The 19,091-nt window shown below is 40.5% G+C and overlaps 1 protein-coding gene across 3 annotated transcripts in view; it reads left to right on the top strand.

The window, feature by feature from the left end:
• Positions 1–19,091, top strand: part of kcnt2a (potassium channel, subfamily T, member 2a) — a 743,558-nt gene that overhangs the window by 452,756 nt on the left and 271,711 nt on the right. For 2 of the 3 annotated variants that reach the window (XM_078218141.1, XM_078218140.1), the window contains one exon: positions 5,816–5,950. In XM_078218141.1, the coding sequence (XP_078074267.1) occupies positions 5,816–5,950 (135 nt within the window). Of the gene's footprint in view, positions 1–1,331; positions 1,404–5,815; positions 5,951–19,091 lie in introns of all 3 variants that reach the window. The other variant, XM_078218139.1, reaches the window with a different exon arrangement.

The raw sequence follows: 19,091 nt of genomic DNA, 5'->3' as shown, positions 1-19,091 counted from the left end.
GATGAGAGGTGACCTGATAGAGGTGTACAAGATGTATCTTAAGGTATAGATCGGGTGGATTCTTGGAGGCTTTTTCCCAGGGCTGAAATGGCTGCTACGAGAGGACACAGGTTTAAGGTGCTGGGGACTAGGTACAGAGGAGATGTCAGGGGTAAGTTTTTCACTCAGAGGGTGGTGGGTGAGTGGAATTGGCTGCCGTCAGTGGTGGTGGAGGCAAACTCGATAGGGTCTTTTAAGAGACTTCTGGATGAGTACATGGAACTTAATAGGATTGAGGGTTATAGGTAAGCCTATATATAAGCCTAGGTAGGTAGGGACATGACCGGCGCAACTTGTGGGCCGAAGGGCCTGTTTGTGCTGTATTTTTTCTATGTTCTATGTTCTATGACATATTAGCAGCAGCAGGCACATCAGCAGTGTGACTGTCCACTGGGCAGTGAATTGAGCTACTTAAGTGCCCAATTAAGGTCCACTTCTTGCTCTCAACACCATCGTGCCCAGGTCGGGACTGCTTGCTGCTGCATTGGGACTGTCCCAGGTGGTCGTCAGGGATGTCCTCCTTAATGGCCGATGGAAGGGCCCTGAGCAGTAATCACTGCCCCTGTAATCAAGGCACTGACACTGGACTATGACTCACACTCCACGTTCCTCCCCTACACACACACACACACACTCGCACTCACACACACTAGCACTCACACTCACATACACACACACTCACACTCACACACACTAGCAGAATTTCTTCCCTTCTCACAAATTTCAGCTGAGTTCCACAGGATATATCTAGGTTAATCAATTAAATTTGTGCAGACTGATAGTTCAACACAAAACTAGCATAGATCAGTTATGTGTGAATTTTATTAGTGATGCAATAGTGTTCATACAGAACAGCTATGATAAAACCTTCGAGGAAATTTCACTCCATGATGATGTTTACGTTGTATCCACAACAAAAATATGTCTCGTAATTTTTTTCAAAATTCATTTATTATTTTCACATGGTATCCATTTGCAACATCGTGTTGACCATATCAGACCCACTGTGACCATTACGCTGTGTTCTTTGCTTTCTGGCGGTATTATGAGTGCGAAGAGATCAATAAATCATTGAAGCAAGAAGAATCTCAATATTCTTTTCTGAAAATAAGTTCCTCAGAAGCTGATTTTAAAAAAATGTTTTCATTATAATTATCCGTGCAAGTATCATTTGTGCCTCAGGCAGTCTTTGTGTGTTCAAACTTCTCTTCACTCACATCCTTGCAGAAATGCTTGTTTCACAATTACGATGTATGTAAAGCACATTCTCTAAATTATGGCTTTCCCTCCAGGCCAGATGTACATTTTCTGGAAGCAATCTGCTGGTTTCCAATGGTTTACTACATGGTTGGCTCTATTGACAAGTATGTAAGATTTTGAGGCATGGCTGGCAAAACGATAAAAGCTTTCTGTGATCTGTGCGCAACAATAGTTATTATTTTTTCGCATGAGTATTGTTCCGTGTATTTTTTTTGTTTCAAATGTCTTGTGTGGAAAAAAATAGTACGTTGTGGCATGAACTGCATGTGAGTCTGTGTGTTTTCGTTCTGTGTTTGTGCATTATATCTTGCATATGTACTCTCGACTACTGTGCGAAAAACCAGGTGGTTCACAATCGGCCTCCACTCCCAGGAATGCAGTTGCTTGATGATAGCCCATTGCATCTCATGTTTGGCAAGTATTCAGGACATCAGCGAAGTGACCCTGGATAATAAATATTCCAAAATATTATACTTTAGGTGACAAATTCAGCCATTCAATTTTGAACTAAGTTTGAAAGCAGGCCAGATCAAAAAAAAAGTAAGCTCTTTGTCATCTCACAGCTGCATTGTGAATGTGGGTCATTGGTACAAATCTTGCCCATAATTTTGCATGAATTAACAATCTGAAATAAATCACCTAAATGTTGGGGTTGAAAATTAGAAACATTAACATTAGGTGCAGCTGACAATAGATGGTATCAGTTCTAAGTCTGAAATATCAGGGAGAACTCTACCCTCTAGCTGGCCCAGGTTGTAATGACTATATGTAATCTAATGTCGACACTAGGTAGGACAAATGTTCTGAGCACCAACATCCCTTTATCCTGAGCAGAAAAGATCATCAAAAATCTGTAAAGTTTCAAAGTGATCTGTGATCGGAATTCAGATATTTAGCTTCATATAAACTAATCCAACACTGAATTATTTGCATCTTTACCTTTTCTGTTTTTATTTTTGATTTCCAACATCTTTTTTTGTGTTTTTATTTAGTTAATGATCACATTGTGTTTAGGTTTCCCATGTATTCTGTCCACCTCCACCCCCGCCTCGTGATTCAGCCTCTATTTTAGAGACTGACAGGAAATGGCAGACCAAAGGGCAGTTTCCTAGGCTATAAAAAGCTTTATATTTCTGAATTGATTTTGGGTTATCAAAATAGGAAAGGCCAACAATGGACAAATAAACTGATCAGTGCTCCACAGAACACAACACTGCCCAGATGAATTGAGCTGTTAAGAAGTGTTTATACAGGACAGATTATGCACTGCAATCATCTTGGAAAAGACCTATTCCTTTGATATTTCCCAACTTTTGAAAAAGTATATTTTTATATTAGTGATATTTTTCATCATTAATCTTATGATTTTCAACAGATTGGTACTTAAAATAAGCGCAAGAGAAATTAATTTTACATGACCTCATGTAGGAATATTATGTCAGTGTTTCGTACACTTGCTATTCTGCTTGCATGTGCCTTTCCTTTTGTTTATCCTCAGCATCACTTTCAAGAATGTACAAAGACCACTGACCATTGTTGATCTTCACATTTTCCCTTTTATTACTTTTTTGCTTGAACAATGGACACCCTTAGACTTTTGTTGTATAACTAAAAGATAGATTCAAAGAAAAGTAATGGCATTCCAAAAGGTGCATTGGTGATGACGGGATAAGTTACTGGGTGAGACTTTTACTGGCTTCGTTGATGGGAACTTGGGTATTCTTCTTTATTTTTGTATTTTCACTCCTTGATGGGATGTAGACCATGGACAAAGTCATCTCCACGCAATCCTGTTTTGGGCCAAACTCTCCAGTCATTACCATGTATAGCCCTCAGCTCTCATCTCCTTTTCTGTACCCTGCCTCCATGTGTTTCTTGGTCTGCCTTCTTTTCTCTTTCATGTGAGAGCTTTTGGTGTAACATGGTTCAGCGGCTTCCTGAAAGTATGGCCTATCCAATTCCACTTTCGTCTTTCAATTTGGAGGACCATTGGGTCTTGTTCTGTCTCTCCCCTCAACATTATTTTGGTGGTCCTCCATGTTTCAGAGTCATAAAGGAGAACAGATAATATTGAGTTTGGGCATTAGTGCCTTGAAAACCACGCAGAAAGATTTACCACCTCATTCCTATCGCCCAGTGGGCTGATACTACTCTGGACCTGCCATCTGTTTCAGAGGGTAGGCCTTTTAGACATGCAAATTTAGTTCCTATGCATCCCCAATTGTCATTTGCGGAGCCAGCTATTCTGAGATGCACTATACTCTCTGGACGGGAATTTAAGGCCTTGCTCGAGTGAAATTGGTATTTCCTGCCTGAGGTCAATGGAGATTTCTGTTGTCGAACCCTTGCCTGCTCTGAGTCTGTGGCGGGCAAGGTGGTAGTTCCAGTCTCTTGTGTCCATTGATACCTGATCGTACAAAGAGGTTGGCCACAAAGGTAAGTTTTAAATTTACATTTTGTGGGGGATGCAGGAGGAGCAGGACTGGTTACATGGGCCACTGCTGTCTCAGACTCCCGTCTCCTTCGTGATTGATACCCCCTTCTCGCCTCGAAACTGAAGTGAAGCTAATCTGGAATGGACAAGTTGCAATTTGGCACCAGTGACCTGTCCAAGGTATAGCAACAAAATGATGCGCTCTACTGGTCAGTCAATCAATAGTTCAAATCTACTCCACTGTGTCCCTACATTCTTCCCAATTGCCTTTGATATGGAGCAGTATCAAAACCAGGTCAAAAATCCAGAGATGTCCAGATTTACCCAGGTCCACTTAATTCTTTACCTTCACAGTCCTCAGGTTTTGTTGAATTGCCTTGCCTTATTCGAGGTCTACACCTGAAATGTTAACCAGTCTGTTCTTTCCACAGATATTGACTTAACATGCTAAATCTTTCCAATATTTTTGCTGACTGATTGATGTATGGTATGCGTGTGAACAATCTGGTGTTTTAACATTGATTTCAAGTAAAATAATGACAGAAAATAGAATGGGGCGGCACGGTAGCACAGTGGTTAGCACTGCTGCTTCACAGCTCCAGGGTCCCGGGTTCGATTCCCGGCTCGGGTCACTGTCTGTGTGGAGTTTGCACATTCTCCTCGTGTCTGCGTGGGTTTCCTCCGGGTGCTCCGGTTTCCTCCCACAGTCCAAAGATGTGCGGGTTAGGTTGATTGGCCAGGTTAAAAATTGCCCCTTCGAGTCCTGTGATGCGTAGGTTACTGGGATTAGTGGGTAAATATGTGGGGGTAGGGCCTGGGTGGGATTGTGGTCGATGCAGACTCGATGGGCCGAATGGCCTCCTTCTGCACTGTAAGGTTTCTATGATTTCAGTTATTAAATATTTTGTGATGAAAAGAACAGGGGAAAAATGTAATTTTTATGATGAAGATTCATAGAAGATTCATAGAAACCCTACAGTGCAGAAGGAGGCCATTCGGCCCATCGAGTCTGCACCAACCACAATCCCACCCAGGCCCTACCCCCACATATTTACCCGCTAATCCCTCTAACCTACACATCTCAGGACTCTAAGGGGCAATTTTTAACCTGGCCAATCAACCTAACCCGCACATCTTTGGACTGTGGGAGGAAACCGGAGCACCCGGAGGAAACCCACGCAAACACGAGGAGAATGTGCAAACTCCACACAGACAGTGACCCGAGCCGGGAATCGAACCCGGGACCCTGGAGCTGTGAAGCAGCAGTGCTAACCACTGTGCTACTGTGTAATGTAATGGCCCAGATTTCCCAGTTGGTGGCATAAGGGCAAGGATCTTGAAGGCTATAGAGCAGGAATTTCCTCTTTACCAGCAACAGTTTGAACTTGACAACTTCGACAAGAGGTTTGTAGCATCCAGCAATAGGTCAGGCAGCTGGCAAATCAACCAATCAAATTGAAGTATTCTCACACAAAGCAGGGTGTACAAATTTAATTTAAATTATTATACAGAAAACAAAGTAAAGATTGGGACATAGACTTGGGGTAATTGGAGAATTGTAACTATCAGAACAAAAATGTATTTCAAATGTACAATGTTCATATGTTTTTCTGAGGAAAATGAGATTCCACACTTGTAAAATTGTTTTTTCAAGGCCAGAAGGTTGTTCAAAATTAATTATGACTGAGTACGCTGTTAGAAGCTATTGCTTCCATTTGAACAACGCTTAACTGCACTGTTGTTCCTTATGGCTACAATAGTGTGTAAAATAGTTGAAATCCATGACAAATCAGTGAATTTAAATGATTATATCTGTGAATACAGCAACAGCACACCTTGTGGAGGAGCAGGGCAACAGCGAGAGCAACTTCCAAATTTCAGCATTTAGTTGTGCATGTGCAGACACCAGAGGTTGCTGTGTGTTTTACATAGTAACAATGACAAGAACCAATAGCCTCATCTGTTAATACTCCTGCAAGTTACAGGTCAATGTAACAACTCTAGTATTGTTTCATATTAACTCATGATTAATCCAAGATCTGTTGATGTATTGCTCTAACGTTCCCCTTTCTTGTCCAAAAGCCTAGATGATCTGCTAAGGTGTGGAGTGACATTTGCTGCCAATATGGTTGTGGTGGACAAAGAAAGTACCATGAGCGCTGAGGAAGATTACATGGCGGATGCTAAAACTATAGTAAATGTACAAACACTTTTTAGGTGAGTGATACAGTGTTATATAAAAATGTGTAGATTTAGCTTTTAATGGTATTATTGGTTTGTACTCTTTTAACATTCAAAGCCACAAGCCTTCATTATTTATCTGATTAATGTACTCAGACCAAAGTAGGCTCAGAAAAAATTACCCAAATCTTGGAAACCAGATACAAAAATAAAGATTCTGAAAATCTTGAGAGGTTATGTTATAATCTAAAACTAGAAAAGGTAGGTAAATATTTCAGGTCAAACGCTTTCACCAGTGGCTGTCTGACGTGCTCTATGTTTTCTGATTTTAGTACTATGTGCAATAGCACTAAACGGGGTGGAGCTGAATTGCCACCCTGCTCCAAAGCACTTTGCTTGAAATCCAGCCAATCCTATCTTGCTTGACCTTCCAACTCTGGCCGGGTGAGATCTGGGCAGTGCAGCACGTCCCTGGGGCCTAGCGTCAAGGGAAGCTCAGTTGCAACTAAGTAAGCCATGCCTCAATTTTTACGGCTGCACACCAGGCATGTTTGAAGGTTCAGCCAGGTCTAAATGTCTTTGACAAGCCAAAGAGAAGGCAATTATATAAGGCACGTGGGTTGGATTTATGAGGTTGGGGATTGCTAGGTCAGGCCTGGGGGGGATATTATTGAGAGAACTCCCGTATAGAATGGGGGAGTTCTGGGGGTGGTGGGGAGTACCATGGGGTGGATGTCCAGTGGGAGTTGGGGGGCTGTCCCATGGAGGGTGTTGTGTGGGATTCCCACAGTGTGGTGGTCCTGTCAGTGGGGGGAATGCGGAATTTGTTTGGAAGTGTAGGGGGAGTCCCATGGAGGGTCAGGGTGAGTCTCTACGATAGTTAGCCAGAAGCCAGATGTGGTGTTAATTCTCTTAACTCTCTCTGGGTAACTATTGATGTAATCCAATCAGAACCATCCAAAGTTTTATGACTTAAATTGAAGTTTTTGGCTGGTTCCAAGTGCAGAGTTTACACTTCCCGGCAATTATCCTGCAATCAATCCTTAGCTGGGTACCTCCGGCCCAGGGGTGGAAATTGGTCGGGGAGAGGGGGAGTTGGGGTGGAGGTGGGGCGGGGGGGTGTTTGTCAACGCATCTATGGGGCACCCCTCAGACATGATGCCGTGGAGCTCAGCAATTACAGCTTAATATGTCTGATTCCACCTTCATTTTGTTTAGTACACATTAGCAGTGAATGTGTAGTGTAACATATGTGGTGAAATATTAAATGAAGTGAAGTAAAGCAAATTTTGGGTGGGAGAGGGAAAGAACCAAGTCAATAAATATATTTGGATAAACAAAAGACTTTATTTGTACAATTTAAGTTGACATTTCTGCATCATGTCTTGCTTTCTCCTGAAAATGTCAGTGAACAAATGAAAACTTTATTCAGCATGAACAGCTGGCTGCTTTTTTCAGATTATTTGGCAAATATAATTTATTTACACACTCACAAAAATCATTCAGCACCTATAAAATGAAGAATTATTTGTCTGGAAGTCCCCACTGCAGCACTGTCAGTGGAGTGGGAACTAAAGTCCTGTAAAATCCAAGAAAACTATCCACTCAAAAAATCAGCTAACTTCAGTTTTGCTGGTGAGACAGGGGTGTGATTTCCACCAGCAGAAGGCCCCAGGTGTCAGGATGCAAGGTGAAGGAGAATTGAAGGAAGAGGTGGAGTAAGTGCTTCCTTCAATCTCCAGCTCCTTAGTTTGTAGCTCTCCTTTGTGCCTGCCAGCTACTTTGCTTTATTAACGTCCTTCCTGTTGGTACTGCTTCCAAATCAAAGATCACCAGGTCACCTGGAGCAAGAAAATTACAACCGATGAAAACTGAAAGCATTTTTCGAAACATTCTTAAAACCAGTTGAAGATTCCAGAGACACTTCAAAGAAACAGCTTCCTTATTTAAAGGGCTGTGGGTTAACAGGTTAAGGAATTGAAATGGCTGCTGTGACCACAGGAAAATGGTCAGCCCCAAAGTTCTCAGACTGTCATGGCAGTGCCACTATTACAATTCAGAGAATGAAGATATTCCATTGTGGAGTACCAGGCAGGAGTCATAACATGTAACAGCATGGGTCACGTAGAAGGAGATAGCTGTAATCATAAGTAAGACCTCTAGGACTTCAAGTATTCCCCTCCTTAGTCTCTGAGGAAGTTTAGTTACTTTACTCAGTTTGCAAAGGCAATATTTTCAAATGGATGAGAGAGCATTGAATTGATTGACAGAGAGGGAAATATATATCCCTGGTGTCCATGTGTCGTCATGTTCTTTTTCCCAGAGGCAAAGCCACTCAGCGAGACTCATGCTAATGCTAATTAGGTCCTATAATAAAACTGGCATGTTGAAGTTGCATGCCATAGGTCTTTGCTCCCTTATACCTACTATTGCTATTATCCATTCCCTGAATCTTGTGATTGCAGAATAGGTAGCCCATAACAACCAATTAACATAATCAACATCATTATTCCTACGAAACTCATCTCCTAACTCTGTGGCCTGGGCCTTCCTTGGCCCCTTCCTCTGTGACTGGATCCTGAACTTCCTAACCCATAGACCACTATCAGTAAGCATAGACAACAACACCTCCTCCATGATCATCGTCAACATCGGTGCCCCACACGTCTGTCTTCTCAGCCCCCTACTATACTTATACACCTATGGCTGTGTGGCCAAATTCCCCTCCAACTCAATTTTCAAGTTTGCCAACGACACCATTGTAGCGGGTCAGATCTCAAACAATGATGAGACAGAGTACAGGAATGAGGTAGAGAATCTGGTGAACTGATGTGATGACAATAATCTCTCCCTCAATGTCAACAAAACGAAGGAGATTGTCATCGACTTCAGGAAGTGTAGTGGAGAACATGCCATTGTCTACATCAACGGGAATGAAGTAGAAATGGCCGAAAGCTTCATGTTTTTAGTTGTCCAGATCACCAACAACCTGTTTTGGTCCTGCCATGCTGACACTATAGTTAAGAAAGCCCACCGATGCCTCTACTTTCTCAGAAGACTAAGGAAATTGGCATATCAGCTGCGACTCTCACCAACTTTTACAGATGCACCATAGAAAGCATTCTTTCTGGTTGTATCACAGCTTGGTATGGCTCCTGCTCTGTCCAAGACCGCAAGAAATTACAAAAGGCCATGAGTGTAGCCCAATCCATCACACAAACCAGCCTTCCAGTCATTGACTCCGTCTACATTTCCCACTGCCTTGGCGAAGCAGCCAACATAATTAAGGACCCGACGCACCCCGGACATTCTCTCTTCCACCTTCTTCCGTTTGGAAAATGATATGAAAGTCTGAGGTCACATACCAACCAACTCAAGAACAGCTTCTTCCCTGCTGCCATCAGATTTTTGAATGGACCTATCTCGCATTAAGTTGATCTTTCTCTACATCTTAGCTATGACTGTAACACTACATTCTGCACTCTCTCCTTTTCTTCTCTATGAACAGTATGCTTTGTCTGTATAGCGTGCAAGAAACAATTCTTTTCACTCTATACTAATACATGTGACAATAATAAATAAAATAAAATCTTGCATTTGTGAGGATCTTTGACTTAGAAGTAGCCCAGTAAGGAGAAATTGTAGTTTCTTTAATGTGTCTAAGGAATCCACAATTGGTTTTAAAAATGTTCGGAAATTACTTTCAGTTTTCATCAATTATAAAGAGATCAGTTCTAACTTTTGTGCTGCTCCAGGTGACCTGGTGATCTTTGATCTAGAAGCAGTACCGACAGGAAGGAAGTGATGAAGCCATGTAGCTGGCAGACACAAAGGAGAGCTACAAACTGAGGAGCTGGAGATTGAAGGAGGTTTGCCCACAGATGTAGACACAAAGATAAAGCAGACAGAAATAGAAAGGGGAACACACAATTCTTGTGAGGTGAAGAAGCAAATTACTCTCATTTTTTTCTTTTTGGCAGTAAAGGAGACAGGAATTCCTGGAGGTACTGTGTGAGCTGGATACAAAGGTCTAAAACATGTGTAACTGTGTGAATAGCTTGGAGATACTAAAGAGTTGGTTGTTTTCCCTGAAATGGATGAACTGCGAACTAGGGTGTTATTAATTGTTTGATTAAAAAGGGACACTGGAACTGTCATGACTCAAGGGAGGGAGCATTAGTAGAAGTGTGCTTTGCTTCTGATAATCATACCCATGAAACTCAAAGGCGATTGCTGTTGTATTCATACTTATTCTGCATGAATAAAGAGCAGTATATTATGGAACTGTGTCATTACTTGGTGCCGTTTTTGTGCAGGGCGTGATGCAAATGCTTGTGATTGCATTCAACATTCTTTGTTTCATCGAATATTTGAGGTGAAAGTGAAATTTGCCTTTTTATTTGAAGTATAATTTCCTTGTTAATTTGCGTCGATTCAGATTCGTGGTAAAGTAAATATTGCAAAAAGTGACATCTTGTTGGTAATTTCTTCTTTCGAGGTCATTCAGTAAATTTGATTATTTTGTTTGTGGCTCCCCTGTGGGGATCATAACACATTCCTAACATGGTAACATGAATTACAACTAAGAATTTCAGCTAACAATATTGATGAGATTACCTTGAGGGTTTGCATCCATATGTAATACATCAGCAGATGACATAGAAATCCTTGTAATGATTAACCGAGACCTGTATTTGAATATTGATTGTTATGTCTTAATTGTTATATCTGTTTTGTATCTGTGTTCTATTGTTTTTAATGGGAAATATTCTGTGAATAATCCAAGGCTGAGGTTTAATGGCCACCATTATATCATGCAAAGAAATTTTGGTGTATTTTGGTACAATTTTGATAGTGTAATTGGGAGGCAGTTCCCAGTTTGACTCTTAAGTGTACTAAATTCTTCCCCTCCAGGATGTGGTCACAGTGGTTTGATGTTGTACTTTGTGCAGCATAATTCTAGTACAAAGTTATTAATGTGTTTCTGACACTTTAGAAGATTTATCCCCAATACTGCCAGCCTGAGTGGACTCAGCTGGATTTAAACCCCCGCTGCTTCTTCCCTGTTGGGTGAGCCTCCACTCATTTGTACTCTGAGATCCATGGGGAGATCTAGTAAAGATCCCCCGTGGCCACCATAACATCGCTCCCTGCCTCATGTCCAATTCATCCCCACGCATCCACCTTGATGATAGATTCAAGCAGTTTCCCTACTACAGAAGTTAAGCTAACTGGCCTATAGTTACCTGCCTTTTGTCTACCTCCTTTTTTAAACAGTGGCGTCTCATTTGCTGTTTTCCAATCTGCAGGAAACACCCCAGAGTCCAGAGAATTTTGGTAAATTACCACTAGTGCATTTGCTATTTCCCTCGCCATCTCTTTTAGTACCATGATGCATTCCATCAGGGCCAGGAGCCTTGTCTACCTTTAGCCCTATTAGCTTGTCTAACACTACCTCTTTCATGATAATAGTTTCTAGGTCCTCACCTGCCATAGCCTTCCTATCATCAATTTTCGGCATGTTATTTGTGTCTTCCACTGTGAAGACCGACACAAAATACCTGTTCAATGCCTCAGCCATTTTCTCATTTCCAGTTATTACATCCCCCTTCTCATCCTCTAAAGGACCAATGTTTACTTTAGCCACTCTTTTTCATTTTATATATTTGTAGAAACTTTTGCTATCTGTTTTTATATTCCGAGCTAGTTTACTCTCATAATCCATCTTACTTTTCTTTATAGCTTTTTTGTGACTTTCTGTTGACCTTTAAAGACCTCCCAATCCTCCAGTTTCCCACTAATCTTTGCCACTTTGTATGCATTATGCCAGCAGTGGCGAATGTGGAGGACAGCCCTCTCACTAAGAGGCCAATTGTGCCACTTAAGTAGCCAATGAAGGACATCATTCATTTTATTAGTGTTGGGTGAGGCCTCTAACACATGGGGAAACTGCTCGGTAAATCTTGCCAGCCTGTCTGTGGCTTTGGGGTTCGTTCTAATTGGGAATTCTGTGGCCCACAGAGGGTTCCAATAGCGCAATGGCCACCTCAATGCAACACCCACCAGCTCTTGCTAACCATCACCATAGGTCCTGGAGAATTGCAAATTGACTTACCTTATTATGAGGAGAGCTTGCGTCACTGACTCTATTGACAGTAACCACTGTCTCCGGGGCACTGCTGAGACTGAAGATTAGCAGCTCTGGGAGGCAAATCCAGTTCCTAGTGGGAATAAGTTGATGACATTAAACCATTAATAATTCAGTACTGTCATTTAGAGAAGTCCCATCTTTAAAAAGGGGCAGGAATCCTGACTAATTTGCTGCACAATGGACATAATACCTCACTCGGGCTCCACTGAACTGCAGACATGGTGTTACCCTAAGCTTTCTGGCCTATCGTCATGCCATGCCCACCCCAGTTAAATCCAGCTTTATGTGACACATGCGTTGAGTATCTATCCCAGGTCTCCTCTCCATTCTTGCAGCCTCAAAATGCAAGTGCTGTGGAGCCATTCTAAACCATGTCCTGGTCACTTTAAAACAATCATTGACATGATGGATTCTTCATCCCCCTTGCTCCCTTTGATTGACTAAGGACCCTGGAGGTGGGATGCTAATGTCCTCACTCTGGGGAAAAAGCCTTGGCAAGACCAGTTCCTTCACCATTTTGGTTTCTGACTCTCAAATGATTCTACAGTTTCATCAAGTTCCATCCCAACTTTCTTCACCTCCACAGAACACATTTTCTTCAATTTTTAATGCTAGAGAAAGCTTGAAGATAGATGGATAGAAGTAGAAATTTTGATCTATTTATTGATAAAATGTATTGATAATTGTGTAACTCACTGGCTTTTCAATTCTGTGACAGAGTTCGCATTTAGCACACAATAATGGGTTAAAAATCTCCTCTATTGGTTGTGAGGGTCCCATATGAGCTGAATTAGGGTGGTATTAATCCAGTTCCTAGGAGGTATAAGTTGATGACATAAAACCATTCTTAATTCAGCTCCCTCGTTCAGAGACGTCACAGTGTCAGCAGCACTTTCAAAATGTCATACATGACCTGGAAGTGCTTGATGCTGAAATTGAAGGTGTTCTATTAAAACCCTGGAATAATATGGCACAGATGGACATCAATCAGTCCATTGTGCTTGTGCCAGCTCTTTGAAAGAGCTATACAATTAGTTGCACTTCACTACGCTCTGCCATATCTGAGCAAAATTTTTAAAATCAAATATTTATCCAATTCCATTTTGAGAGTTATTATTGAATCTGCCTTCACCACCTTTTCAGGCTGCACGTCCCGAGCATAACAACTTGCTACATGGGGAGGCGATGGCCTAATGCTATTATCGCTTGACTATTAATCCAGGAACTCAGCTAATGTTCTGGGGACTTGGGCTTGAATCCCGTCACCGCAGATGGTGAAATTTGAATTCAATAAAAAACCACCTGGAATTAAGAATCTACTGATGACCATGAAACAATTGCTGATTGTTGGAAAAACCCATCTGGTTCACTAATGTCCTTTAGGGTAGGAAATCTGGACCCAGTCCAGGTCAGGACTCCAGATTAGTCCTTACCTGGACTGGCCTACATGTGACTACTCATTGTAGTCTACTCATTGTTTTATATATTAATATACTTTCCTTGCTTATGTGCTGCCTACCTGTATTTATAAAGCCCATGTGCCTCTTTAACAGCCTTCTCAACTTGTCCTGCTACTTTCAAAGACTTCTGTATGTACAGCTCTCGATCGCCCGCACCTAAAATTGTACCATTTAATTTATGTTGTATCCCCTCATTCTTCCTTCAAAAATGAGTCACTTCATGTATCTGTGTAAAAGTTCAGCTACCACATGCTGCATGTTTCATCCATGTGCCCCTGAAATGTGTTTCTGTTGTCCTCCTTAATTTCTGAGTCTCCTATCATCTTCAAACTTTGAAATTTTGCCTTGTATGCCCAAGTCCAAGACATTGATATACATCAAAAGAGCAGTGGGTCAAATACCACTGCACACTTGCCTCCAGACTGAAAAACAATTGTTCACCACGACTGTCTGATTTAAATCTCTTTAATCCCCTGGGCTTCAATTTTGCTAACCAAGCCATTACGTCGCATTCGCAGGGTTAATATTATTCACCTTGATGAACATGAATGTTAAAAGCTTTCAAATGAAAATAATATTTTACTCCAGATGTTTTGAATTCTTTAAGCAGTTAAAATGTATGCTGTGTCACATCAGTGGTGAACTGATTCCTAAGCATTGAGTAAGATAATTTAACAGTTACACCATATAAAATTTGCCCTATAAAGAGCAGTTGTTACCTTAAAAGATTTTCTTAGAAGAACTGATAGGCTTAAACATTTCAGCCACCATACTTTACTCACCGTTAGGTGGAGTGACTGGAACAGGTGGAAGAGGTAATTATATATAGTGGAAGATGGGAATATGGATGGGACCTTATTGCTGTTTGGTCAAGCTATTGTGTTTGTAGAAGGCCACCGTCTTGGAGGACGGTGGCACATCTCCACGGCCTCCTTGATGCATCTTGAATGCCAGTGCGGGATGAATGATTCTTCCTTAGCATTGTCATGTTCAAAGCCCATGTGTTTGTGCCATGTTTAATACTGTAGTACTTCATACAGCTAGGGACTAAAGAGTGTATATTTTAGGAACAGAAATAGGTCAGTTGACCCAATATGTCTTTACTTTTCTCATTGGTCGACTCCATATGTACCAGTTCCATACCGGCATCCAAAAGTCTTCTCATTAGTGACACTTGGCTATCTTTTACTCAAGAAACACTTTACCATGCATTCAGTAAATTTGTAACTTGGATCTAAGTTTATCTATTTATTTATTAGTGTCACAAGTAGGCTTACATTAATGCTGCAACGAAGTTACTGTGAAAATCCCCTAGTTGCAACACTCCGGTGCCTGTTCGGGCGCACTGAAGGAGAATTTAGCATGGCCAATGCATCTAACCAGCACATCTTTGGACTGTGGGAGGAAACCAGAGCACCCAGAGGAAATCCATGCAGACATGAGGAGAATGTGCAAACTCGACACAATCACCCAAACCGGGAATCGAACCCGGGTCCCTGGCACTGAGGCAGCAGTGCTAGCCACTGTGCCACCCTATCTCTTATAATGGGGACAACAGTGTGGAATATTTTTTGCATAAAATTGGCATGCAAGTTTGTTTTCACCTTCACCTGCCCTTATCTTAGACTTTTGATTAATAAATTCCAGTTCTAGTTAAAAGCCTTTAATTATTCTTTATTGCTTCTGAGCAACTAAGAAATGTAATTATAATTTAACACTCCTGAATGGTGTACTTTAAGTGTAAGATTCCACCTTTCTAAAATTAAAGGAAATGAAGATGATAAACTAGTTTGCCAACACAGAAGCAGTGTTTTCCTATATTATGTATTGTCTCAAAATGAAATAGAACAATTATTCATATTAACATAAGTTAAACTTTTCTTCATTCTGTTTATACTGAAGGGTGGTTTTATTTTTTGTTAATGGGTGTTGGTTTTAAAACAAATTATGAAATTATTCATTTTGCTGGATAATTAATTTATTTTACCACTAATCAGGAATACTTTTAATTATGCACTTTAATTGTCAAATTGAATTATGTTATGCCTTGGGTCATATGGAGTGCAGGGCTCTCCTTACATTGTCCCAGCAATGTTCCTCAACCAAGGAATGAGAAAAACACTCACACGGCACTAAATGCAGATTTTATGTTTCCCAAATGCTGCATTCCTATGATTTATGTGAGAAAAAAATGGCAATTACTGCGGGACTTGCCAGATTTTATACAAGGCTTTAACATGAGTCATTACGTTATGACTGATCAAACTCATTTTACTTATAGTCCTTTAGAGACCATAGACTTCCAGCCCATCTGCTTAGACTGTGTTAAAGTATAGGGGACTTAATCTTCAGAATTAGTCATTAACGTTTGAAGTCCCATCATTTAAAGCAAAAATTATAAAGGTAAATCCACAAGACCAGGTGTCTATGAATTTCATTATCATGTAAAAAATAAAATATTTTGGACAGATTTTTCTCATTTGATTTCCCACAACTGCGACCACCACTTTTTTCAACAGATAGGACAGGACTGCTTATAAACTCTAAAAGGACAATCAGTAAATTGAATATTTCACTATTTTTTTATAAATTCACGTACACCACAAATCAATCTTCGAATGAGAAGAGCTAATGATTTCATTGAAATATGAGTAACATGCCTTCCTCAGATTATGAAGGAATCTAACTGGTTTTGGCCAATAAGTCATTTATCAGGTGGAGGTCCCTCGACCAATTTTACTTCTGCACCTGCATGGAATTTACTGAAAAGTCTTGAGATTTCCCATTATTATCATTAGAATTGGATTGTCTTCCAATCCATAATCAGTGGTATTATTGACAATGCTTTGCCCCAGTCCTAAACCTCTCACAAAAATGGTGATTCAGTATAGTGAACTGTTTGGTTCCTATGATGTTAAAACAATGGGAGATGTATTCTTCTCCAGATGTTAATAGAAATGGAACAATATATGCTTGTAGAGTTAATGAAGAAAAGTGGCAAGGTACCTTCTTTGGTCACTTCCACAAATCTCAATTATTCTTACAGCCTTAATGTAAAGACTGATACCAAAAAGGTGCTATAAATGTTACATAAGTTTGCTTGAAATTCTCAGATTTTCAGTTACAATTAAATATACTTTAATTTGATTATTGTCTCAATTGATTTTGTTATAATGACAGTTTATCTGAATATTAGCAGTATACATTGACATCATATTATTTTTAAATATGGCCAATTTTGTTTCTGGTATTTTATCGGTAAATATATTACATTTTTAAAATTTGAGTATTTGCGAACAAACGTTATTTAAACACACTGATTTACTTTGATTTAAACACAAGCAAAAAGCAGTTAAATGCATGTTTGTTTCTTATCTTTATCTACATATCCAGAAGAGAGGTTTATTCTTGATTCATTTATCATGGTGATTGGAAGCCTGCTGCCATCTGCCACCTCCACCATATCCCAGTCTGCAAATTGACCTTTTGGAATTTGGCAGTCAGCCCTATAAGAATAAAGTTTTGCTCAGTCCTGAATGCTGAACAGCTGTCTGAATGAAATAGCTGTTGTTTATACAGATTAACTAGCAACTTCAGCGATTAAGATGTGTAAGAAGTCTGTTGACAACCTCAGCATCTTATGTGACCCTATGTTGAGCTACCGACCTCCTTTTGGATGCACTGGTTATGAATTTTCAAAAATTTCTAGATTCCAGAATGGCCTCATTTAATTGAAAGTTGGCAACTATAACACTACTATTCAAGAAAGGAGGGATAGAATGAACTGGGAACTATAAGCTAGTTGGTCTGACATTCATCATCGGAACAGTTGTGTCTAATATTAAGGAAGCCATAATAAACCATTATGAAAATCGTGTGACCAGATGAAGTTAAGATAATTTTATGGAAAGGAAATCATGTCTGACAAATTTAGTAAAAGTTTTTGAGATGTAACTAGTAGGGTAGATAAAGGGGTAGATGTAGTCTACTTGGATTTCCAAAAGGCATTTGATAAAGTGCCACATAGAAGTTTAATGCACAAAGAAAACACTCATGCAGTTGGGAATAATAATATATTAGCATGGACAGAGGACTGCTAAATGGACAGAAAGCAAAGAGTAACAATAAATGGTGCATTTCCAAATTAGCAGACTGTAAGCAGTGGATTGCCATTGTGTAATGTATTGAAATTGGATTATATGTTTTGTCCACTTAAGGGTATAGAATACACCTGTACCAGCAGAGGGAGTCTAGAAGAATAAAGTAATATACATGTTTAGCTACACATGCAGTTCTGATTTTGAATGCTTCTATCTAAATCTTAGTGTCTCATCTAAAGAACTTCACAGTGGTGACAAAGAGGATGAAAATATGAAACATTGCTTTTAGGAATGCCATTTTTGGTCGGTGTTTGTATACTTTCTGCAGAAACCCCACATTTTAATTTGCGGATTTAGGAAACACTTCGAGGCATGTTAGATACACACAGGAGGCACTCCAGTATGATACTAGCAAGAGCACATACGTTGATACAAATACGTTGATCATGCAAAAAAAAATTGAAATGGAAAAGGGAAGTTTTTGTTTGAAAGGAACACAATCTTGGATCCTTAATTATGCACGATCACTGTACTTCTGATCAATCTGGCATTGGGCAGTACGATGGTGCATTAGCACTACTGCCTCTTAGTGCCAGGGACCGAGTTCAATTCCGGCCTTGGGTGACTATCTGTGTTAGCACATTCTTCCAGTGCCTGCATGGGTTTCCTCCAGATGCTCCAGCTTCTTCCCACAATTCAAAGATGTGAGAATAGATTCACCATAGTAAATGCATGGGGCTTTGGGGATAGAGTCGGGGTGGGGGGGGGGGGGTAGGTGGGGGGGGGGGGGGGGTTGCGGGTAGGCCTGAGTGGGATGCTCTTTCAGAGAGTCAGTGCAGGATTGATGAGCCAAATGGTGTCCGTCCACACTGGAGGGATTCTATGGTCTGTGCTCAATCTAATACATTTTAATATGCACTCAGAGCCATTATATGTTTGCCTATTGTAAAAGCATGGCATACCTCAGATGTCATCAAGAGGCTTCAGACTTTGTTAGGAAAAAAATTATTGATCGATAACGAGAAACTATGTACAGGAAGTTGCAGCCCTAGGATGTCTGTAGCAGTACTCCAGTATTTACATGTCTATTATATGGCTACCAGATGTATTCTGCCCGTGAGAAGACTACACCCTATGGGGTGATCATCAACCTCAGATCCCAATTTTTCAAAGCACTGAAAACACCAATCACAAGTATTGAATCCAATTTAGACATCAACAGCTCAGATAAAGAAAATGAATTTTGGGAGAGATGGTGGCACAGAGGTAATATCACAGGACTGGTAAGCCAAAGATCCATGGGAACAAGTGTTACATTGGCAACTGGTGAAATTTGAATTCAATTAATTAAGAATTCTGGAATTGAAGAACTAGTCTCAGTAATTTTTTAAAAACTCATTTTGGGATGTGGGTATTGTTGGCTGGGCCAGCATTTGTTGCCAGTCCCTAATTGCCCTTGAGAAGTT

Source organism: Mustelus asterias, chromosome 8, assembly GCF_964213995.1.
Source record: "Mustelus asterias chromosome 8, sMusAst1.hap1.1, whole genome shotgun sequence".
NCBI lineage: Eukaryota > Metazoa > Chordata > Chondrichthyes > Carcharhiniformes > Triakidae > Mustelus > Mustelus asterias.
This window is presented reverse-complemented; position numbering and strand designations above follow the sequence as displayed.